This window comes from Oncorhynchus kisutch, unplaced genomic scaffold (genome assembly GCF_002021735.2).
Source record: "Oncorhynchus kisutch isolate 150728-3 unplaced genomic scaffold, Okis_V2 Okis03b-Okis08b_hom, whole genome shotgun sequence".
Lineage (NCBI taxonomy): Eukaryota > Metazoa > Chordata > Actinopteri > Salmoniformes > Salmonidae > Oncorhynchus > Oncorhynchus kisutch.
The window spans coordinates 19,777,378-19,803,417 of record NW_022261980.1 but is presented as its reverse complement, the minus strand read 5'-3'; the positions used below and the strand labels follow the sequence as shown (position 1 = coordinate 19,803,417).

At 47.5% G+C, this 26,040-nt stretch overlaps 1 protein-coding gene across 5 annotated transcripts in view; it reads right to left on the bottom strand.

Annotated features, from left to right (window-relative positions):
* Positions 1–26,040, bottom strand: part of LOC109883464 (AP-3 complex subunit sigma-2) — a 117,888-nt gene that overhangs the window by 35,568 nt on the left and 56,280 nt on the right. For 4 of the 5 annotated variants that reach the window (XM_031812531.1, XM_031812528.1, XM_031812530.1 and 1 more), the window contains exons 2-8: positions 18,570–19,304; positions 16,350–16,492; positions 14,468–14,610; positions 11,078–11,204; positions 9,676–9,830; positions 3,596–3,709; positions 3,319–3,462 (exon numbers count right to left, since the gene is read on the bottom strand). In XM_031812531.1, the coding sequence (XP_031668391.1) occupies positions 3,319–3,462; positions 3,596–3,709; positions 9,676–9,830; positions 11,078–11,204; positions 14,468–14,610; positions 16,350–16,492; positions 18,570–19,180 (1,437 nt within the window). In that variant the 5' untranslated portion in view covers positions 19,181–19,304. Of the gene's footprint in view, positions 1–3,318; positions 3,463–3,595; positions 3,710–9,675; positions 9,831–11,077; positions 11,205–14,467; positions 14,611–16,349; positions 16,493–18,569; positions 19,305–26,040 lie in introns of those variants that run through there. The other variant, XM_031812533.1, reaches the window with a different exon arrangement.

Here is a 26,040-nt window from a genome sequence, read left to right as displayed (position 1 = left end):
CTACACTAGAGAGAAGGTGTAACCATGGAGCTCTCTACTACACCAGAGAGAAGGTGTAACCATGGAGCTCCCTACTACACCAGAGAGAGAAGGTGTAACCATGGATCTCTCTACTACACTAGAGAGAAGGTGTAACCATGGAGCTCCCTACTACACTAGAGAGAAGGTGTAACCATGGAGCTCCCTACTACACTAGAGAGAAGGTGTAACCATGGAGCTCTCTACTACACCAGAGAGTAGGTTTAACCATGGAGCTCCCTACAACACTAGAGAAAAGGTGTAACCATGGAGCACCCTACTACACCAGAGAGAGAAGGTGTAACCATGGAGCTCCCTACTACACTAGAGAGAGAAGGTGTAACCATGGAGCTCGCTACTACACACTACACTAGAGAGAAGGTTTAACCATGGAGCTCCCTACTACACCAGAGAGAGACGGTGTAACCATGGGGTTCCCTACTACACCAGAGAGAAGGTGTAACCATGGAGCTCCCTGCTACACCAGAGAGAGAAGGTGTAACCATGGAACTCACTACTACACTAGAGAGAAGGTGTAACCATGGAGCTCTCTACTACTCCAGAGAGAAGGTGTAACCATGGATCTCCCTACTACACTAGAGAGAGAAGGTGTAACCATGGATCTCCCTACTACACCAGAGAGAGAAGGAGTAACCATGGAGCTCCCTACTACACCAGAGAGAGAAGGTGTAACCATGGAGCTCACTACTACACTAGAGAGAAGGTGTAACCATGGAGCTCTATACTACTCCAGAGAGAAGGTGTAACCATGGAGCTCCCTACTACACCAGAGAGAAGGTGTAACCATGGATATCCCTACTACACTAGAGAGAGAAGGTGTAACCATGGATCTCCCTACTACACCAGAGAGAGAAGGAGTAACCATGGAGCTCCCTACTACACCAGAGAGAGAAGGTGTAACCATGGAGCTCCCTACTACACTAGAGAAGGTGTAACCATGGAGCTCCCTACTACACTAGAGAGAAGGTGTAACCATGGAGCTCTCTACTACACCAGAGAGAGAAGGTGTAACCATGGAGCTCTCTACTACACCAGAGAGAGAAGGTGTAACCATGGATCTCCCTACTACACCAGAGAGAAGGTGTAACCATGGAGCTCTCTACTACACCAGAGAGAGAAGGTGTAACCATGGAGCTCCCTACTACACTAGAGAGAAGGTGTAACCATGGAGCTCTCTACTACACCAGAGAGAGAAGGTGTAACCATGGAGCTCTCTACTACACCAGAGAGAGAGAAGGTGTAACCATGGAGCTCTCTACTACACCAGAGAGTAGGTTTAACCATGGAGCTCCCTACAACACTAGAGTGTAGTAGGGATATCCATGGTTACACCTTCTCTCTGGTGTAGTAGGGAGCTCCATGGTTACACCTTCTCTCTGGAGTAGTAGAGAGCTCCATGGTTAGAGAAGGTGTAACCATGGATCTCCCTACTACACCAGAGAGAGAAGGTGTAACCATGGATCTCCCTACTACACCAGAGAGAGAAGGTGTAACCATGGATCTCCCTACTACACCAGAGAGAGAGAAGGTGTAACCATGGAGCTCTCTACTACACCAGAGAGTAGGTTTAACCATGGAGCTCCCTACAACACTAGAGAGAAGGTGTAACCATGGATCTCCCTACTACACCAGAGAGAGAAGGTGTAACCATGGAGCTCCCTACTACACTAGAGAGAGAAGGTGTAACCATGGAGCTCACTACTACACTAGAGAGAAGGTGTAACCATGGAGCTCTCTACTACTCCAGAGAGAAGGTGTAACCATGGAGCTCCCTACTACACCAGAGAGAAGGTGTAACCATGGATCTCCCTACTACACTAGAGAGAGAAGGTGTAACCATGGATCTCCCTACTACACCAGAGAGAGAAGGTGTAACCATGGATCTCCCTACTACACCAGAGAGAGAAGGTGTAACCATGGATCTCCCTACAACACTAGAGAGAAGGTGTAACCATGTATCTCCCAGCTTGTGTTTTACAGTGAGATACTCTCTACCAGTCTCTGTTGTATATGTGGTCTAGAACAGAGAAAAACCTTGCAGTAGGTGATGGTGTTGAACATCTTGTTAACTGTGTTAGCGCGTTCTCAACAAACACTCTATTCTACCTGGTCCACAGATTTAATTTAATCTGAACCACCCTTTAACTGGAACAGGATATGGAAAAATGTGATTTTGGCATCCCGTAATCCGAACCATCAACATATACATTTTAAGTTTGTTCACAGAATGTATTTAACACCAAGGAAATATTGTATGAGGAAATTGTCCCCAACTGTTCACTGTGTCCCCTGGTCGGCACATTCCTCAGGTTGGTCGGCACATTCCTCAGGTTGGTCGGCACATTCCTCAGGTCGGTCGGCATATTCCTCCATATGATGTGGGATTGTCTTGAAGAATAATTGCAGCTAAAGCCCAACACACACAAACCAGTTACAGATATTTATTTCGACTTGTATTATGTTCTTTGATTCCAGGCCCACGGGGAAGGTGTGTGGGGGGTGGGGGTGTCTGGTCATTTTGGGGGAGGGAGGGGGCGATTTGAGGGAATCTACTGGTTGAATCAAGGGATGGATGGGTTGGAGGGGCAATGATACGTTTCTGGGTGGGATGGGAAGGGGTGGGAGGCATGCTTTCTTCGGGTCTTTAAACGTTGAGAACCATGGAGAACTTTGCTGTAGGAGATGGTCTAGAACATGGAGAACCATGGAGAACCTTGCTGTAGGAGATGGTCTAGAACATAGAACATTGCTGTAGGAGATGGTCTAGAACATGGAGAACCATAGAGAACCTTGCTGTAGGAGATGGTCTAGAACATGGAGAACCATAGAGAACCTTGCTGTAGGAGATGGTCTAGAACATGGAGAACCATAGAGAACCTTGCTGTAGAAGAGGGTCTAGAACATATAACATTGCTGTAGGAGATGGTCTACAACATAGAGAACCTTGCTGTAGGAGATTTTCTAGAACATAGAGAACCTTGCTGTAGGAGATTTTCTAGAACATAGAGAACCTTGCTGTAGAAGATGGTCTAGAACATAGAACATTGCTGTAGGAGATGGTCTACAACATAGAGAACCTTGCTGTAGGAGATGGTCTAGAACATAGAGAACCTTGCTGTAGAAGATGGTCTAGAACATAGAACATTGCTGTAGGAGATGGTCTACAACATAGAGAACCTTGCTGTAGGAGATGTTCTAGAACATAGAGAACCTTGCTGTAGGAGATGTTCTAGAACATAGAGAACCTTGCTGTAGGAGATGTTCTAGAACATAGAGAACCTTGCTGTAGGAGATGGTGTTGAACATCTCACTGATCTCGTCAGGCTGGTTGACTTCCTCCTCTTTCCGGGACAGAGGATGAGATGAGGCCAGGGCGTCCACAGCAAACACCTTGTGGACATCATTCAGGATGGTCTGCTCTTTCTAGGGAGAGAGAGGGAGAGTGATCAGTCTTACTGTACTCTATATGATCAGATCAATCCTCCTGTAAGGGTGATCAGTCTTACTGTACTCTATATGATCAGATTAATCCTCCTGTGAGGGTGATCAGTCTTACGATGTTCCACGTGGGTTCAGCGTAGTCAGCTCCTAGATACTCCACGTAGCTGGCAAAGCCCTCGTTCAGCCATAGGTCATTCCACCATCTCAGAGTCACCAGGTTCCCAAACCACTGTGGACACAGGATCATGTCACACTTCGGGAACAATCACATCCAAAATGGTCGTCTGTTCCCTATGAAGCAGTGCATTACCTTTCACCAGCTCTGACCAATATTAATAATTAGGTGGGTACTTGTATTGGTCCTATTTTTAACGCAGATACAAGTACGTATTAATACAAAGGTATGAATTGAAAACATGTTTTTCGTATTTCATTATAAATTCACCACCTGTTGTATTCGCTGCTTGTGACCAAAATATTTGATACCCCAACTCACCCTGAGACACCCTAGGAGAATGTGATCAAGGCCAAGGTCTGCCATAATCAACGGTGATCCTGGGGCAATTAGGATTAAGTGGCTTGTTTAAGGGCACATCAACAGATTTTTCACCTTGTAAACTTGGGGATTTGAACTAGAGACCTTTCGGTTACTGGCCCAACACTCTAACTGCTAGGCTACCTGCCGGTTACTAGCCCAAAACTCTAACCACTAGGCTACCTGCTGGTTACTATGCTACCTAACGGTTACTAGTCCAACGCTCTAACCCCTAGGCTACCTATTGGTTACTAGCCCAAAACTCTAACCACTAGGCTACCTGCCGGTTACTAGCCCAACACTAACCCCTAGGCTACCTGCCGGTTACTAGCCCAACACTAACCCCTAGGCTACCTGCCGGTTACTAGTCCAACGCTCTAACCCCTAGGCTACCTGTCGGTTACTAGCCCAACACTCTAACCGCTAGGCTACCTGCCGGTTACTAGCCCAACACTCTAACCACTAGGCTACCTGCCGGTTACTAGTCCAACGCTCTAACCACTAGGCTACCTGCCCGTTACTAGCCCAACACTCTAACCGCTAGGCTACCTGCTGGTTACTAGCCCAACACTCTAACCCCTAGGCTACCTGCCGGTTACTAGCCCAACACTCTAACCGCTAGGCTACCTGCCGGTTACTAGCCCAACACTCTAACCACTAGGCTACCGGCTGGTTACTAGTCCAACGCTCTAACCACTAGGCTACCTGCCGGTTACTAGCCGAACACTCTAACCACTAGGCTACCGGCTGGTTACTAATCCAACGCTCTAACAACTAGGCTACCTGCCGGTTACTAGCCCAACACTCTAACCCCTAGGCTACCTGCCAGTTACTAGTCCAACACTCTAACCCCTAGGCTACCTGCTGTTTACTAGCCCAACACTCTAACCACTAGGCTACCTGCCGGTTACTAGCCCAACACTCTAACCGCTAGGCTACCTGTCGGTTACTAGCCAAAAACTCTAACCACTAGGCTACCTGCCGGTTACTAGCCCAACACTAACCACTATGCTACCTAACGGTTACTAGTCCAACGCTCTAACCCCTAGGCTACCTATTGGTTACTAGCCCAACACTCTAACCACTAGGCTACCTGCCGGTTACTAGCCCAACACTAACCCCTAGGCTACCTTCCGGTTACTAGCCCAGCACTCTAACCACTAGGCTACATGCCGGTTACTAGCCCAACACTCTAACCACTAGGCTACCTGCCGGTTACTAGCCCAACACTAACCGCTATGCTACCTGCCGGTTACTAGTCCAATGCTCTAACCCCTAGGCTACCTGTCGGTTACTAGCCCAACACTCTAACCACTAGGCTACCTGCCGGTTACTAGCCCAACACTAACCGCTATGCTACCTGTCGGTTACTAGTCCAATGCTCTAACCACTAGGCTACCTGCCGGTTACTAGCCCAACACTAACCACTATGCTACCTAACGGTTACTAGTCCAACGCTCTAACCCCTAGGCTACCTATTGGTTACTAGCCCAACACTCTAACCACTAGGCTACCTGCCGGTTACTAGCCCAACACTAACCCCTAGGCTACCTTCCGGTTACTAGCCCAGCACTCTAACCACTAGGCTACCTGCTGGTTACTATGCTACCTAACGGTTACTAGTCCAACGCTCTAACCCCTAGGCTACCTATTGGTTACTAGCCCAAAACTCTAACCACTAGGCTACCTGCCGGTTACTAGCCCAACACTAACCCCTAGGCTACCTGCCGGTTACTAGCCCAACACTAACCCCTAGGCTACCTGCCGGTTACTAGTCCAACGCTCTAACCCCTAGGCTACCTGTCGGTTACTAGCCCAACACTCTAACCGCTAGGCTACCTGCCGGTTACTAGCCCAACACTCTAACCACTAGGCTACCTGCCGGTTACTAGTCCAACGCTCTAACCACTAGGCTACCTGCCCGTTACTAGCCCAACACTCTAACCGCTAGGCTACCTGCTGGTTACTAGCCCAACACTCTAACCCCTAGGCTACCTGCCGGTTACTAGCCCAGCACTCTAACCACTAGGCTACCGGCTGGTTACTAGTCCAACGCTCTAACCACTAGGCTACCTGCCGGTTACTAGCCGAACACTCTAACCACTAGGCTACCGGCTGGTTACTAATCCAACGCTCTAACAACTAGGCTACCTGCCGGTTACTAGCCCAACACTCTAACCCCTAGGCTACCTGCCAGTTACTAGTCCAACACTCTAACCCCTAGGCTACCTGCTGTTTACTAGCCCAACACTCTAACCACTAGGCTACCTGCCGGTTACTAGCCCAACACTCTAACCGCTAGGCTACCTGTCGGTTACTAGCCAAAAACTCTAACCACTAGGCTACCTGCCGGTTACTAGCCCAACACTAACCACTATGCTACCTAACGGTTACTAGTCCAACGCTCTAACCCCTAGGCTACCTATTGGTTACTAGCCCAACACTCTAACCACTAGGCTACCTGCCGGTTACTAGCCCAACACTAACCCCTAGGCTACCTTCCGGTTACTAGCCCAGCACTCTAACCACTAGGCTACATGCCGGTTACTAGCCCAACACTCTAACCACTAGGCTACCTGCCGGTTACTAGCCCAACACTAACCGCTATGCTACCTGCCGGTTACTAGTCCAATGCTCTAACCCCTAGGCTACCTGTCGGTTACTAGCCCAACACTCTAACCACTAGGCTACCTGCCGGTTACTAGCCCAACACTAACCGCTATGCTACCTGTCGGTTACTAGTCCAATGCTCTAACCACTAGGCTACCTGCCGGTTACTAGCCCAACACTAACCACTATGCTACCTAACGGTTACTAGTCCAACGCTCTAACCCCTAGGCTACCTATTGGTTACTAGCCCAACACTCTAACCACTAGGCTACCTGCCGGTTACTAGCCCAACACTAACCCCTAGGCTACCTTCCGGTTACTAGCCCAGCACTCTAACCACTAGGCTACATGCCGGTTACTAGCCCAACACTCTAACCACTAGGCTACCTGCCGGTTACTAGCCCAACACTAACCGCTATGCTACCTGCCGGTTACTAGTCCAATGCTCTAACCCCTAGGCTACCTGTCGGTTACTAGCCCAACACTCTAACCGCGAGGCTACCTGCCGGTTACTAGCCCAACACTCTAACCACTAGGCTACCTGCTGGTTACTAGTCAAATGCTCTAACCACTAGGCTACCTGCCGGTTACTAGCCCAACACTAACCACTATGCTACCTGCCGGTTACTAGTCCAACACTCTAACCCCTAGGCTACCTGCCGGTTACTAGCCCAGCACTCTAACCACTAGGCTACCTGCCGGTTACTAGCCCAACACTCTAACCACTAGGCTACCTGCCGGTTACTATCCCAACACTCTAAACACTAGGCTACCTGCCAGTTACTTGCCCAACACTCTAACCACTAGGCTACCTGCCGGTTACTAGCCCAACACTCTAACCCCTAGGCTACCTGCCGGTTACTAGCCCAACACTCTAACCACTAGGCTACCGGCTGGTTACTAGTCCAACGCTCTAACTACTAGACTACCTGTCGGTTACTAGCCTAACACTCTAACCACTAGGCTACCTGCCGGTTACTAGCCCAACACTAACCACTATGCTACCTGTCGGTTACTAGTCCAACGCTCTAACCACTAGGCTACCTGTCGGTTACTAGCCCAACACTCTAACCCCTAGGCTACCTGCCGGTTACTAGCCCAACACTCTAACCGCCAGGCTACCTGCCGGTTACTAGCCCAAAACTCTAACCGCTAGGCTACCTGCCGGTTACTAGCCCAACACTAACCGCTATGCTACCTGCCGGTTACTAGTCCAACGCTCTAACCCCTAGGCTACCTGCCGGTTACTAGCCCAACACTCTAACCACTAGACTACCTGCTGGTTACTAGCCCAACGCTCTAACCACTAGGCTACCTGCCTGTTACTAGTCCAACGCTCTAGCCACTAGGCTACCTACCGGTTAGTAGCCCAACGCTCTAACAACTAGGCTACCTGCCGGTTACTGGCCCAACACTCTAAACCCTAGGATACCTGCTGGTTACTAGTCCAACGCTCTAACCCCTAGGCTACCTGCCGGTTACTAGCCCAACACTCTAACCACTAGACTACCTGCTGGTTACTAGCCAAATGCTCTAACCACTAGGCTACCTGCCTGTTACTAGCCCAACAGTCAAACCCCTAGGATACCTGCTGGTTACTAGTCCAACGCTCTAACAACTAGGCTACCTGCCGGTTACTGGCCCAACACTCTAAACCCTAGGATACCTGCTGGTTACTAGTCCAACACTCTAACCGCTAGGCTACCTGCCAGGTACTAGCCCAACACTCTAACCGCTAGGCTACCTGCCGGTTACTAGCCCAACACTCTAACCCTCTAGGCTACCTGCCGGTTACTAGCCCAACACTCTAACCACTAGGCTACCTGCCGGTTACTAGCCCAACACTCTAACCGCTAGGCTACCTGCCGGTTACTAGCCCAACACTCTAACCGCTAGGCTACCTACCGGTTACTAGTCCAACGTTCTAACCACTAGGCTACCTGCTGGTTACTAGTCCAACGCTCTAACTAGTAGGCTACCTGCCTGTTACTAGCCCAACACTCTAACCACTACGCTAACTGCTGGTTCCTAGTCCAACGCTCTAACCACTAGGCTACCTGCTGGTTACTAGCCCAACACTCTAACCGCTATGCTCCCTGCCAGTTACTAGCCCAACATTCTAACCACTAGACTACCTGCCGGTTACTAGCCCAGCACTCTAACCACTAGGCTACCTGCTGGTTACTTGCCCAAAACTCTAACCAAAGATTTTCATATCTAAACCAAGATAGACCATAGCCCATCGTTTCAAATGGGAACCAATTAGTCATATTGGGCAGAACAAGCAAGGAGGTGGGCAGAGCCAAGCAGGAGCTAGCGAGATACTATTGGCGCGTTCTAGCATGTATGCGCATATTTCCACGCCTTCTCTGTGAAGTGCGTGTGCAATAACTCCATTTGCACTCCTTCTAAACAACACAACAAGTCTGCTAAACTTAGTCCACTCTGTTTGTAACATAATCTAGTTTTGTGAACAAAAAATTGTATTGAGATTAAATGTTTCATTGATGAGAAAATTTGCAGAATGTCTGGCCAAAATCCATCTCGTTCCATCTTCCCGGCAACTGGCAACTGGGCTTCCTCTCATTACCTGGCGCTCATGTTGTGGACCTTAGTCATCCTCTCGAGCAATGTTTCTCCTTGCAGGATGTGATGTCATAGGTTGGGCAGGAAGTACAGTAATGTCATAGGTTGGACAGGAAGTATAGTGATGTCATAGGTTGGACACTAGGTACATTAATGTCATAGGTTGTACAGGCAGTACAGTGATGTCATAGGTTTGACAGGAAGTACAGGGATGTCATAGCTTGGACAGGAAGTACAGGGATGTCATAGGTTGGACAGGAAGTACAGTAATGTCATAGGTTGGACAGGAAGTATAGTGATGTCATAGGTTGGACACTAGGTACATTAATGTCATAGGTTGTACAGGCAGTACAGTGATGTCATAGGTTTGACAGGAAGTACAGGGATGTCATAGGTTGGACAGGAAGTACAGGGATGTCATAGGTTGGACAGGAAATACAGTGATGTCATAGAGAACACACTACCATATGAGCCAGTTCGTGAGCCACCACAGTCAAGACTCTCTCTTTGTTTCCAACAGAGGAGATGGCTGGATCGTACAGGAGGGCTGTCTCTCTGTAGGTGATCAGACCCCAGTTCTCCATGGCTCCAGCATTGAAGTCAGGCAGAGCTATCTGGTCTACAGGGGAAAAGACAATAAAGGAGGCCTAAATGGTACCCTATTCCCTTTATAGTGCACTACTTTTGACCAGAGCCTTAGTGCACTTTATAGGGAATAGGTAGCCATTTGGAACGTAGCCAACAATCTGTTGGGAGACTTAGTTTCACAGAGTATAATATAAGTGTAGGCCTACATGTGTACACATGCACTCATGGAGCTGAGGTTGGAATACAACGCTGACTTACCTGACAGGTCTGCATGCAAAGCTAACTTACCTGACAGGTCTGAATGCTAAGCTAACTTACCTGACAGGTATGAATGCTAAGCTAACTTACCTGATAGGTCTGCATGCAAAGCTAACTTACCTGACAGGTCTGAATGCTAAGCTAACTTACCTGACAGGTCTGAATACAAAGCTAACTTACCTGACAGGTCTGAATGCTAAGCTAACTTACCTGACAGGTCTGAATGCTAAGCTAACTTACCTGACAGGTCTGAATGCTAAGCTAACTTACCTGACAGGTCTGCATGCAAAGCTAATTTACCTGACAGGTCTGAATACAACACTAATTTACCTGACAGGTCTGAATGCAAAGCTAACTTACCTGACAGGTCTGAATACAAAGCTAACTTACCTGACAGGTCTGAATGCTAAGCTACCTTACCTGACAGGTCTGCATGCAAAGCTAATTTACCTGACAGGTCTGAATACAACACTAATTTACCTGACAGGTCTGAATGCAAAGCTAACTTACCTGACAGGTCTGAATGCAAAGCTAACTTACCTGACAGGTCTGAATGCTAAGCTGACTTACCTGACAGGTCTGAATGCTAAGCTAATTTACCTGACAGGTCTGAATACAACACTAACTTACCTGACAGGTCTGAATGTTAATCTGATTTACCTGACAGGTCTGAATGCTAATCTGAGTTACCTGACAGGTCTGAATGCTAAGCTGGTTTACCTGACAGGTCTGAATGCTAAGCTAATTTACCTGACAGATCTGAATACAACACTAACTTACCTGACAGGTCTGAATGCTAATCTGACTTACCTGACAGGTCTGAATGCTAAGCTGACTTACCTGACAGGTCTGAATGCTAATCTGACTTACCTGACAGGTCTGAATGCTAAGCTAATTTACCTGACAGGTCTGAATGCTAATCTGATTTACCTGACAGGTCTGAATGCTAATCTGATTTACCTGACAGGTCTGAATGCTAAGCTAATTTACCTGACAGGTCTGAATGCTAAGCTAACTTACCTGACTTGGACAGTGGGTAGCTGGCATTGTAGTATCGTTCAAAAAAATTGAGCATTGGTCCTGTAACATTGAGAGCATAGTTTCCGTGTCCCTCAGCTATAGCTTTCCTCCGAGCCCAGATACGGACCTGCAAACAATTAGTATCAACTATCAGTCATGACTACAGTCTAACCACAGCAGCATCAGTCATCACTACAGTCTAACCACAGCAGTATCAGTCATCACTACAGTCTAACCACAGCAGTATCAGTCATCACTACAGTCTAACCACAACACTATCAGTCATGACTACAGTCTAACCACAGCAGTATCAGTCATCACTACAGTCTAACCACAGCAGTATCACTCATGACTACAGTCTAACCACAGCAGTATCAGTCATCCCTACAGTCTAACCACAGCAGTATCAGTCATCACTACAGTCTAACCACAACACTATCAGTCATGACTACAGTCTAACCACAGCAGTATCAGTCATCACTACAGTCTAACCACAGCAGCATCAGTCATCCCTACAGTCTAACCACAGCAGTATCAGTCATGACTACAGTCTAACCACAGCACTATCAGTCATCACTACAGTCTAACCACAGCAGCATCAGTCATGACTACAGTCTAACCACAGCAGTATCAGTCATGACTACAGTCTAACCACAGCAGCATCAGTCATGACTACAGTCTAACCACAGCAGTATCAGTCATCACTACAGTCTAACCACAGCAGTATCAGCCATCACTACAGTCTAACCACAGCAGTATCAGCCATCACTACAGTCTAACCACAGCAGTATCAGTCATCACTACAGTCTAACCACAGCACTATCAGTCATCACTACAGTCTAACCACAGCAGTATCAGTCATCACTACAGTCTAACCACAGCAGTATCAGTCATGACTACAGTCTAACCACAGCAGTATCAGTCATCACTACAGTCTAACCACAGCAGCATCAGTCATCACTACAGTCTAACCACAGCAGTATCAGTCATCACTACAGTCTAACCACAGCAGTATCAGTCATCACTACAGTCTAACCACAGCAGTATCAGTCATCCTTACAGTCTAACCACAGAAGTATCAGTCATGACTACAGTCTAACCACAGCACTATCAGTCATCACTACAGTCTAACCACAGCAGCATCAGTCATGACTACAGTCTAACCACAGCAGTATCAGTCATCACTACAGTCTAACCACAGCAGTATCAGCCATCACTACAGTCTAACCACAGCAGTATCAGCCATCACTACAGTCTAACCACAGCAGTATCAGTCATCACTACAGTCTAACCACAGCACTATCAGTCATGACTACAGTCTAACCACAGCAGTATCAGTCATCACTACAGTCTAACCACAGCAGCATCAGTCATGACTACAGTCTAACCACAGCAGCATCAGTCATCACTACAGCCTAACCACAGCAGTATCAGTCATGAATCTGAATGAGAGGAAACTGTAGCACCCTATTACCTACAGTTGAAGTCGGAAGTTTACATACACTTAGGTTGGAGTCATTAAAACTCGTTTTTAATCACTCCACAAATGAATTGTGAACAAACTATAGTTTTGACAAGTCGGTTAGGACATCTACTTTGTGCATGACACAAGTCATTTTTCCAACAATTGTTTACAGACAGATCATTTCACTTATAATTCACTGTGTCACAATTCCCTTGGGTCAGAAGTTTATATACACTATATACACTGCCTTTAAACAACTTGAAAATTCCAAGAAATTGACATAATTTGAGTCAATTGGAGGTGTACCTGTGGATGTATTTCAAGGCCTACCTTCAAACTCAGTGCCTCTTTGTTTGACATCATGGGAAAATCAAAAGAAATCAGCCAAGACCTCAGAAAAGAAATTGTAGACCTCCACAAGTCTGGTTCATCCTTGGGAGCAATTTCCAAACGTCTGAAAGAACCACGTACATCTGTACAAACAATAGTACGCAAGTATAAACACCACGGGACCACGCAGCCGTCATACCGCTCAGGAAGGAGATGCGTTCTGTCTCCTAGAGATGAACGTACTTTGGTGCTAAAAGTGCAAATCAATCCCAGAACAACAGCAAAGGACCTTGTGAAGATGCTGGAGGAAACAGGTACAAAAGTTTCTATATCCACAATAAAACGAGTCTTATATCGACATAACATGAAAGGCCGCTCAGCAAGGAAGAAGCCACTGCTCCAAAACCGCCATAGAAAAGCCAGACTACGGTTTGCAACTGCACATGGTGACAAAGATCGTACTTTTTGAAGAAATGTCCTCTGGTCTGATGAAACAAAAATAGAACTGTTTGGCCATAATGACCATCGTTATGTTTGGAGGGAAAAGGGGGAAGCTTGCAAGCCGAAGAACACCATCCCAACCGTGAAGCACGGGGGTGGCAGCATCATGTTGTGGGGGTGCTTTGCTGCAGGAGGGGCTGGTGCACTTCACAAAATAGATGGCATCATGAGGCAGGAAAAGTATGTGGATATATTGAAGTAACATCTCAAGACATCAGTCAGGAAGTTAAAGCTTGGTCGCAAATGGGTCTTCCAAATGAACAATGACCCCAAGCATACTTCCAAAGTTGTGGCAAAATGGCTTAAGGACAACAAAGTCAAGGTATTGGAGTGGCCATCACAAAGCCCTGACCTCAATCCTATAGAACATTTGTGGGCAGAACTGAACAAGTGTGTGCAAGTGTGTGCAGTTACACCAGCTCTGTCAGGAGGAATGGGCCAAAATTCACCCAACTTAATGTGGGAAGCTTGTGGAAGGCTACCCGAAACGTTTGACCCAAGCTAAACAACTATAAGGCAATGCTACCAAATACTAATTGAGTGTATGTGAACTTCTGACCCACTGGGAATGTGATGAAAGAATTAAAAGCTGAAATAAATCATTCTCTCTACTATTATTCTAACATGTCACAATCTTAAAATAAAGTGGTGATCCTAACTGACCTAAGACAGAGAATGTTTACTAGGATTAAATGTCAGGAATTGTGAAAAACTGAGTTTAAATGTATTTGGCTAAGGTGTATGTAAACTTCTGACTTCAACTGTATATAGTGCACTGATATGGACCAAATTCCTATGTGGTGTACTATATAGGGAATAACCAGAGTCCTCTGTGGTGTACTATATAGGGAATAACCGGAGTGATATGTGGTGTACTATACAGGGAATAACCAGAGTGATATGTGGTGTACTATATAGGGAATAACCAGAGTCCTCTGTGGTGTACTTTATAGGGAATAACCAGAGTGATATGTGGTGTTCTATATAGGGAATAACCAGAGTGATATGTGGTGTACTATATAGGGAATAACCAGAGTGATATGTGGTGTACTTTATAGGGAATAACCAGAGCACTCTGTGGTGGATTGAATTACCAAAACATTGTTGTTCTCTATCGATCCAGTGATATGATCGAAGTCACTGACGATAAATGCCAGGAGGTATGTTGACATTCTTTTAGTGGGCTCAAATCTGGTCATGGTGACTTCAGTGCCGTCTATGGTGCTGTTGACGGTCTCTAAAACATTGGAGAGAGAGAAGAGAAGGAAGGAAAAGAGAGTGGTGAGAGAAGAGCAGTGACAGATAGAGAGAAAAAGAGAGACAGATAGAGGGAGAGAGCAGACACAGCAAGAGAAAGAGAAAGAGTGAGAGAGACAGAAAGGGAGAGAGAGAGGGAGAGACGAGAGAAGAGAAGAGCAACGAGAGAGACAGAGAAAGAGAGAGAGGGAGAGAGAGAGAGAGAGAGAGAGAGAGAGAGGGAGAGAGAAAGAGAGAGGAAAAGAGAGGTGGGAGAGAGAGAGAGAGAGAGAGAGGCAGAGGGAGAAAGAGAGAGAGAGAGAGTGAGAGAGAGGGAGGAGAGTAGAGAGAGAGTGAGGGAGAGATAAAGAGAGAGAGAGAGAGAGGGAGAGGGAAGGGCAGAGACAGAGAAAGAGTGAAAGAGAGAGGGAGAGAGACAGAGAAAGAGGGAGAGGGAGAGAGAGAGAGAGAGAGAGAGAGAGAGAGAGACAGGGAGAGTGTTATGTTACCAGACATGAACCATTAACAGCATTCTGTAGTTGATTTTCTCATTACATGTTGTCAAGCGTACTCATTCCTTCTGAGATGTCTTCAACTCCACAGTCCATGTATAGTAGGGCTGTACATATCAATAACAAGGCTACAGCCATGTTCTCCACCCTTCTGCCAAAGCCTGCACTTCCAGTCCAGGACTGACAAGCTTTGAGATTGAAATAAGCATTGGCTGGAGGTATTCCCACCATTGGCTGGAGGTATTCCCACCATTGGCTGGAGGTATTTCCACCATTGGCTGGAAGGTATTTCCACCATTGGCTGGAAGGTATTTCCACCATTGGCTGGAGGTATTCCCACCATTGGCTGGAGGTATTTCCACCATTGGCTGGAGGTATTCCCAACATTGGCTGGAGGTATTTCCACCATTGGCTGGAAGGTATTTCCACCATTGGCTGGAGGTATTTCCACCATTGGCTGGAGGTATTTCCACCATTGGCTGGAAGGTATTTCCACCATTGGCTGGAGGTATTTTCACCATTGGCTGGAGGTATTTTCACCATTGGCTGGAAGGTATTTCCACCATTGGCTGGAGGTATTTCCACCATTGGCTGGAGGTATTCCCACCATTGGCTGGAGGTATTTCCACCATTGGCTGGAAGGTATTCCCACCATTGGCTGGAAGGTATTCCCAAAATTGGCTGGAAGGTATTCCCAACATTGTCTGGAAGGTATTCCCAACATTGGCTGGAAGGTATTTCCACCATTGGCTGGAAGGTATTTCCACCATTGGCTGGAGGTATTCCCACCATTGGCTGGAAGGTATTTCCACCATTGGCTGGAAGGTATTTCCACCATTGGCTGGAGGTATTTCCACCATTGGCTGGAGGTATTCCCACCATTGGCTGGAAGGTATTTCCACCATTGGCTGGAGGTATTTCCACCATTGGCTGGAAGGTATTTCCACCATTGGCTGGAAGGTATTTCCACCATTGGCTGGAGGTATTTCCACCATTGGCTGGAGGTATTCCCACCATTGGCTGGAGGTATTCCCACCATTGGCTGGAGGTATTCCCACCATTGGCTGGAGGTATTTCCACCATTGGCTGGAGGTATTCCCACCATTGGCTGGAGGTATTCCCACCATTGTTAAATCTATGCCAGGAAGCGTATCAGTGAACACTTTTGGGAAAGGGTGGAGAACGGTGAGGTAGCCCAAAGAGGGTAGTGTATAGGCTGTGAACTAACCAACGTCCCGGCCGTTGGACAGAGCTACAGTTCCTCGTTGGTGGATGAGCGTTATGTGGAAGACGGCCTTCATGGCAGGTTCATCAAAACAGGGGAAGGCTTTCCTGGCGAACGTAGCCTGCATCTGAGACGTGGCTACAACTCTGGAAACAGATCAGATTCAATATCATGTTACAGGATGAAAAGAACTGTTCAGGCTGTCTACTGAGAGGATTCATACAAACCAGGGGTCTACTGTATGTATCAAATCAAATGTATTTAAATACCCCTTCCAGGGGTCTACTGTATCTAGTATCATCCAGGGGTCTACTGTATCTAGTATTATCCAGAGGTCTACTGTATCTAGTATCATCCAGGGGTCTAATGTGTCTAGTATCATCCAGGGGTCTACTGTATCTAGTATCATCCAGGGGTCTACTGTATCTAGTATTATCCAGAGGTTTACTGTATCTAGCATCATCCAGGTGTCTACTGTATCTAGTATCATCCAGAGGTCTACTGTATCTAGTATCATCCAGGGGTCTACTGTATCTACTATCATCCAGGGGTCTACTGTATCTAGTATCATCCAGAGGTCTACTGTATCTAGTATCAGAGAGGAAGAACCAGGGCTCTACTGTATCTAGTATCATCCAGGGGTCTACTGTATCTAGTATCATCCAGGGGTCTACTGTATCTAGTATCATCCAGGGGTTTACTGTATCTAGTATCATCCAGGGGTCTACTGTATCTAGTATCATCCAGGGGTCTACTGTATCTAGTATCAGAGAGGAAGGACCAGGGGTCTACTGTATCTAGTATCATCCAGGGGTCTACTGTATCTAGTATCAGAGAGGAAGGACCAGGGGTCTACTGTATCTAGTATCATCCAGGGGTCTACTGTATCTAGTATCAGAGAGGAAGGACCAGGGGTCTACTGTATCTAGTATCAGAGAGGAAGGACCAGGGGTCTCCTGTATCTAGTATCATCCAGGGGTCTACTGTATCTAGTATCATCCAGGGGTCTACTGTATCTAGTATCATCCAGGGGTCTACTGTATCTAGTATCAGAGAGGAAGGACCAGGGGTCTACTGTATCTAGTATCAGAGAGGAAGGACCAGGGGTCTACTGTATCTAGTATCATCCAGGGGTCTACTGTATCTAGTATCATCCAGGGGTCTACTGTATCTAGTATCATCCAGGGGTCTACTGTATCTAGTATCAGAGAGGAAGGACCAGGGGTCTACTGTATCTAGTATCATCCATGGGTCTACTGTATCTAGTATCAGAGAGGAAGGACCAGGGGTCTACTGTATCTAGTATCATCCATGGGTCTACTGTATCTAGTATCAGAGAGGGAGGACCAGGAGTCTACTGTATCTAGTATCATCCAGGGGTCTACTGTATCTAGTATCATCCAGGGGTCTACTGTATCTAGTATCAGAGAGGAAGGACCAGGGGTCTACTGTATCTAGTATCATCCAGGGGTCTACTGTATCTAGTATCAGAGAGGAAGGACCAGGGGTCTACTGTATCTAGTATCAGAGAGGAAGGACCAGGGGTCTCCTGTATCTAGTATCATCCAGGGGTCTACTGTATCTAGTATCATCCAGGGGTCTACTGTATCTAGTATCATCCAGGGGTCTACTGTATCTAGTATCAGAGAGGAAGGACCAGGGGTCTACTGTATCTAGTATCAGAGAGGAAGGACCAGGGGTCTACTGTATCTAGTATCATCCAGGGGTCTACTGTATCTAGTATCATCCAGGGGTCTACTGTATCTAGTATCATCCAGGGGTCTACTGTATCTAGTATCAGAGAGGAAGGACCAGGGGTCTACTGTATCTAGTATCATCCATGGGTCTACTGTATCTAGTATCAGAGAGGAAGGACCAGGGGTCTACTGTATCTAGTATCATCCATGGGTCTACTGTATCTAGTATCAGAGAGGGAGGACCAGGAGTCTACTGTATCTAGTATCATCCAGGGGTCTACTGTATCTAGTATCATCCAGGGGTCTACTGTATCTAGTATCAGAGAGGAAGGACCAGGGGTCTACTGTATCTAGTATCATCCAGGGGTCTACTGTATCTAGTATCAGAGAGGAAGGACCAGGGGTCTACTGTATCTAGTATCATCCAGGGGTCTACTGTATCTAGTATCAGAGAGGAAGGACCAGGGGTCTACTGTATCTAGTATCATCCATGGGTCTACTGTATCTAGTATCAGTTGGTACTTACTTTTTACCACCATCTTCTGTATATTCACTCCTATAGAATCCTTTCAGGTCATCAGCCAGCTCTCCCTGGAAGTCTGTGGAAAGTCTATAGGACTTCCCAGCAGTTAGCTTCCCATTCAGCTGAATGACCAGGTACTCCGTCTTCACCTGCAGCCAGCTAGTCTTTACGGTGGGAGCAGTCGCTCCATCCAGGCCAGTCAGTCTAGCATGGTGGCCGTTGAGCAGAGTCAGGTTCAGCTTGTTACAGTGGATGACAATCAGATCTGTGTCCTTCTTACACTGGAACACCACAGCTGACTGTCCTGTGAAGATGTAGAGGCCAGTAGAGGCGTTGACAACCAGTCGAGGCCAGAGGGTGATGTTGTATGAGACAGGAGACAGGGAGTCAGGCAGTCTGTAGTGTTCCCAGGGGTCTTTAGGAGTGGAGAGGGTGGAGGAGGTGGTTGGAGAGGCAGTGGTCAACATGGCCACACCATCCACAGGTTTATTCTGGTTCTTGGTCTTTTCTTTATCGTAGACTGCTGCCAGGGCTATGATAATGACCACTGCTACAGCCCCCATCAGAAGACCTGCTAGCCCCATGTTCTTACTGATGTAGAAGCCTTTAGCCATGGCCGATGCCTTGCTGGAGGTGGTAACAGGGAGATGGCAGGGCAACCTGTGGTCTCCGGGACTCGGCTAGGCTCTGTCTTTTCACTCCTCAGTTAAAGGATCAACTATTAGCCTGTCTGTGGACCTGTGGTGTTAGTTTAGAGAGACAGAGAGAGAGAGAGAGACAGGGAGAGAGAGAGACAGGGAGCGAGAGAGACAGGGAGAGAGAGAGACAGGGGGAGAGAGAGAGAAAGAGAGGGAGCGAGGAAGAGATATATACAAATCAAATGCAAATCTTAGAATGAACTATTAAAGACTACCAGAACACACTGGATTCTCCAATTACATTACATGAACTACAGGACAAAATACAAAGTCTCCAACTCAAAACGGCCTGTGGTGTTGATGGTATCCTAAATGAAATGATAAAACATACAGATCACAAATTCCACTTAAACTGTTTAACATCATCCTCAGCTCTGGCCTCTTCCCTAATATTTGGAAGTAAGGACTGATCACCCCAATCCACAAAAGTGGAGACAAAATTGACCCCATTAACTACTGTGGGATATGCGTCAACAGCAACCTTGGGAAAATCCTCTGCGTAATCATTAACAGCAGACTCATACATTTCCTCAGCGAAAAAGTGAAAACAATGTACTGAGCAAATGTAAAATTGGCTTTTTACCAAATTACCGTATGACAGACCATGTATTCACCCTGCACACCCTAATTAACAAACAAATGAAAACAAAGGCAATGCTTTGTTGATTTCAATAAAGCTTTTGACTCAATTTGGAATAAGGTCCTGCCATACAATTTGATGGAAAGTGTTGTTGGGGGAAAAACATACAACATTATAAAATGTGTTCGGTTAAAATTGGCAAAAAAACATATTTCTTTCCACAGGGCCGTGGGGTGAGACAGGGATGCAGCTTGAGCCCCACCTTCTTCAACAAATATATCAATGAATTGGCGCGGGCACTAGAACAGTCTGCAGCACCCGGCCCCACCCTCTTCAACATATATATCAATGAATTGGCGAGGGCACTAGAACAGTCTGCAGCACCCGGCCCCACCCTCTTCAACAAATATATCAATGAATTGGCGCGGGCACTAGAAAAGTCGGCAGCACCCGGCCCCACCCTCTTCAACAAATATATCAATGAATTGGCGCGGGCACTAGAACAGTCTGCAGCACCCGGCCCCACCCTCTTCAACATATATATCAATGAATTGGCGAGGGCACTAGAACAGTCTGCAGCACCCGGCCCCACCCTCTTCAACAAATATATCAATGAATTGGCGCGGGCACTAGAAAAGTCGGCAGCACCCGGCCCCACCCTCTTCAACATATATATCAATGAATTGGCGCGGGCACTAGAACAGTCTGCAGCACCCGGCCCCACCCTCTTCAACATATATATCAATGAATTGGCGCGGGCACTAGAACAGTCTGCAGCACCCGGCTTCACCCTACTAGAATCTCAAGTCAAATGTCTACTGTTTGCTGACGATCTGGTGCTTCAGTCACCAACCAAGGAGGGCCTACAGCAGCACCTAGATCTTCTGTACAGATTCTGTCAGACCTGGGCCCTGACAGTAAATCTCAGTAAGATAAAAAATAATTGTGTTCCAAAAAAGGTCCAGTCGCCAGGACCACAAATACAAATTCCATCTAGACACCATTGCCCTAGAGCACACAAAAAAACGATATATACCTTGGCCTAAACATCAGCGCCATAGGTAACTTCCAAAAAGCTGTGAGCAATCTGAGACACAAAGCAAGAAGGGCCTTCTATGCCATTAAAAGGAACATTAAATGTGACATACCAATTAGGATCTGGCTAAAAATAATTGAATGAGTTAAATAACTGTCCTTTATGAGGTGTGGGGTCTGGGGTCCTGCAAAAATATCCTCCGTGTACAACGTAGAACACCAAATAATGCAGAGCAGAATTAGGCCGATACCCGCTAATTTTCAAAATCCGTAACAAAGCTGTTAATTCTACAACCACCTAAAAGGAAACGATTCCCAAACCTTCCATAACAAAGCCATCACCTACAGAGAGATGATCCTGGAGAAGAGTCCCCTAAGCAAGCTGGTCCTGGGGCTCTGTTCACTAACACAAACAGACCCCACAGAGCCCCAGGACAGCAACACAATTAGACCCAACCAAATCATGAGAAAACAAAAAGATTATTACTTGACACATTACAAAGAATTTACAAAAAAAAACAGAGCAAACAAGAATGCTATTTGGCCCTAAACAGAGAGTACACAGTGACAGAATACCTAACTATGTCAGATTACACAGATCCACAAACACTGGCATTTGAAATGTCTTTATTCTTTTGGAACTTTTGTGAGTATAATGTTCACTGATAACTTGTTATTGTTTATTTTACTTTTTGTTTATCTATTTCACTTGCTTTGGCAATGTGAACATATGATTCCCATGCTAATAAAGCCCCTTGAATTGAAATTGAATTGAGAGAGAGAACAGAGAGAGATCACACCAATCAATAAAAATGTAGACAAATTTGACTTAATTTGCGTTAACAGCAACTTGGGGAAAATTCTCTGCAGTATCATAAATAGCAGACTACATAATTGTCTTAATGACCACATTTCCACCCTCCACACTAACTGAACCAGATTGGATTTGTAAAAACCGATGGTACAACAGACCACATTTCCACCCTCCACACTAACTGACAAACAAGCACACCAAAACAAAGGCACAATCTACACGTGTTCTGTAGACTTTGAATCCTTTGACTTTAAAGAATTTGATTCAATTTGGTACAAGGCTCTTTTTATAAACTAACAGAAAGTGGTATTGGAGGGAAAACATATGTTATTAAATCAATGTACACTAAAAACAAATGTGTGGTTCAAATTGGCAACAAGCAAACAGACTTCTTCCCTCAGGGAAGTGGAGTGAAACAGGGCTGTCCAATATGTCCAACACTATTTAAGATCGACATTTTGAGGCGGCAGGGTAGACTAGTGATTATAGTGTTGGGCCAGTAACCAAAAGGTTGCTAGATCAAATCCCCGAGCTTACAAAGTACAAATCTGTCGTTCTGCCCCTGAAAAAGGCAGTTAACTTTTCCTAGGCCGTCATTGAAAATAATCATTTGATCTTAACTGACTTGCCTAGTTAAATAAAGGTTAAAAATAAAATACAAATTGTGAAACAGAAGACTGTCACCTGGTATCACCCTACACAACCCTGAAATCAAGTGTCCGCTGTAGACAGATGACCTGGTGCTGCTGTCTCCCACTAAGGAGGGTCTGCTGTAGACAGATGACCTGGTGCTGCTGTCTCCCACTAAGGAGGGTCTGCTGTAGACAGATGACCTGGTGCTGCTGTCTCCCACTAAGGAGGGTCTGCTGTAGACAGATGACCTGGTGCTGCTGTCTCCCACTAAGGAGGGTCTGCTGTAGACAGATGACCTGGTGCTGCTGTCTCCCACTAAGGAGGGTCTGCTGTAGACAGATGACCTGGTGCTGCTGTCTCCCACTAAGGAGGGTCTGCTGTAGACAGATGACCTGGTGCTGCTGTCTCCCACTAAGGAGGGTCTGCTGTAGACAGATGACCTGGTGCTGCTGTCTCCCACTAAGGAGGGTCTGCTGTAGACAGATGACCTGGTGCTGCTGTCTCCCACTAAGGAGGGTCTGCTGTAGACAGATGACCTGGTGCTACTGTCTCCCACTAAGGAGGGTCTGCTGTAGACAGATGACCTGGTGCTGCTGTCTCCCACTAAGGAGGGTCTGCTGTAGACAGATGACCTGGTGCTGCTGTCTCCCACTAAGGAGGGTCTGCTAAAGACAGATGACCTGGTGCTGCTGTCTCCCACTAAGGAGGGTCTGCTGTAGACAGATGACCTGGTGCTGCTGTCTCCCACTAAGGAGGGTCCGCTGTAGACAGATGACCTGGTGCTGCTGTCTCCCACTAAGGAGGGTCTGCTGTAGACAGATGACCTGGTGCTGCTGTCTCCCACTAAGGAGGGTCTGCTGTAGACAGATGACCTGGTGCTGCTGTCTCCCACTAAGGAGGGTCTGCTGTAGACAGATGACCTGGTGCTGCTGTCTCCCACTAAGGAGGGTCTGCTGTAGACAGATGACCTGGTGCTGCTGTCTCCCACTAAGGAGGGTCTGCTGTAGACAGATGACCTGGTGCTGCTGTCTCCAACTAAGGAGGGTCTGCTGTAGACAGATGACCTGGTGCTGCTGTCTCCCACTAAGGAGGGTCCACTGTAGACAGATGACCTGGTGCTGCTGTCTCCCACTAAGGAGGGTCCGCTGTAGACAGATGACCTGGTGCTGCTGTCTCCCACTAAGGAGGGTCTGCTGTAGACAGATGACCTGGTGCTGCTGTCTCCCACTAAGGAGGGTCTGCTGTAGACAGATGACCTGGTGCTGCTGTCTCCCACTAAGGAGGGTCCGCTGTAGACAGATGACCTGGTGCTGCTGTCTCCCACTAAGGAGGGTCTGCTGTAGACAGATGACCTGGTGCTGCTGTCTCCCACTAAGGAGGGTCTGCTGTAGACAGATGACCTGGTGCTGCTGTCTCCCACTAAGGAGGGTCTGCTGTAGACAGATGACCTGGTGCTGCTGTCTCCCACTAAGGAGGGTCTGCTGTCTCCCACTAAGGAGGGTCTGCTGTCTCCCACTAAGGAGGGTCTGCTGTCTCCCACTAAGGAGGGTCTGCTGTCTCCCACTAAGGAGGGTCTGCTGTCTCCCACTAAGGAGGGTCTGCTGTCTCCCACTAAGGAGGGTCTGCTGTCTCCCACTAAGGAGGCTCTGACAGTTCATCAAAAAAAAAAAAAGGTCCAAAAATCAGGATTAGAAATATAAATTATATTTCGACACAGTTCTATGAGAAAACACCAAAAACTACACGTATCTAGGACTAAATATCAGCAACACAGGTAGCTTTCACATGGCTGTGAACGAGCTGAGAGAAAGCAAGAAGAGCATAATCTGTCTGTGTCTGCATGGAGAGTCTCCTCAATGAATGGGGAACAGCTGCATTTTCCTATTAAGGAAAACAAGAGCAAAGAGAGAGAATTCGGCAGACAGAGTGGGAGGGTCGTCACAGAGTGGGAGGGTCGTCACAGAGTGGGAGGGTTGTCACAGAGTGGGAGGGTTGTCACAGAGTGGGAGGGGCGTCACAGAGTGGGAGGGTCGTCACAGAGTGGGAGGGTCGTCACAGAGTGGGAGGGTCGTCACAGAGTGGGAGGGTCGTCACAGAGTGGGAGGGTCGTCACAGAGTGGGAGGGTCGTCACAGAGTGGGAGGGGCGTCACAGAGTGGGAGGGTCGTCACAGAGTGGGAGGGTTGTCACAGAGTGGGAGGGTCGTCACAGAGTGGGAGGGTTGTCACAGAGTGGGAGGGTTGTCACAGAGTGGGAGGGTTGTCACAGAGTGGGAGGGTCGTCACAGAGTGGGAGGGGCGTCACAGAGTGGGAGGGTTGTCACAGAGTGGGAGGGGCGTCACAGAGTGGGAGGGTCGTCACAGAGTGGGAGGGTCGTCACAGAGTGGGAGGGGCGTCACAGAGTGGGAGGGGCGTCACAGAGTGGGAGGGGCGTCACAAAGTGGGAGGGGCGTCACCGAGTGGGAGGGTCGTCACAGAGTGGGAGGGGCGTCAACTAGTGGGAGGATCGTCACAGAGTGGGAGGATCGTCACAGAGTGGGAGGGGCGTCACATAGTGGGAGGATCGTCACAGAGTGGGAGGATCGTCACAGAGTGGGAGGATCGTCACAGAGTGGGAGGATCTTCACAGAGTGGGAGGGGCGTCACAGAGTGGGAGGGTCATCACAGAGTGGGAGGGTCGTCACAGAGTGGGAGGATCTTCACAGAGTGGGAGGATCTTCACAGAGTGGGAGGATCTTCACAGAGTGGGAGGGGCGTCATATAACGAATTTACCAAATGGGACAAACATCCAATCGAAATACTGCATGCAGAGTTTTGCAAGACTGAATTGCATGTGCAAAGAAAAACTCAACATTACTCATGTAGAGCAGAACTGGGCCCTCCTCATTCAAATATAAAAAAAGAGACATTCATTTGTAGAACCATCTGAAAACAAGTGACCCCAAAACATCCATCACACAGCTCTACAATGTCAAGAGATGAAACCAGAGAAGAGTCCCCTCAGCCAGCTGGTTCTGAGGCTCAGTTCACTAACCCAAACCAACCCCATAGAGCCTCAGGACAGAACTCAGCCAGCTGGTTCTGAGGCCCAGTTCACTAACCCAAACCAACCCCATAGAGCCTCAGGACAGAACTCAGCCAGCTGGTTCTGAGGCTCAGTTCACTAACCCAAACCAACCCCATAGAGCCTCAGGACAGAACTCAGCCAGCTGGTTCTGAGGCCCAGTTCACAAACCCAAACCAACCCCATAGAGCCTCAGGACAGAACTCAGCCAGCTGGTTCTGAGGCTCAGTTCACTAACCCAAACCAACCCCATAGAGCCTCAGGACAGAACTCAGCCAGCTGGTTCTGAGGCCCAGTTCACAAACCCAAACCAACCCCATAGAGCCTCAGGACAGAACTCAGCCAGCTGGTTCTGAGGCCCAGTTCACAAACCCAAACCAACCCCATAGAGCCTCAGGACAGAACTCAGCCAGCTGGTTCTGAGGCCCAGTTCACAAACCCAAACCAACCCCATAGAGCCTCAGGACAGAACTCAGCCAGCTGGTTCTGAGGCCCAGTTCACAAACCCAAACCAACCCCATAGAGCCTCAGGACAGAACTCAGCCAGCTGGTTCTGAGGCCCAGTTCACAAACCCAAACCAACCCCATAGAGCCTCAGGACAGAACTCAGCCAGCTGGTTCTGAGGCTCAGTTCACTAACCCAAACCAAC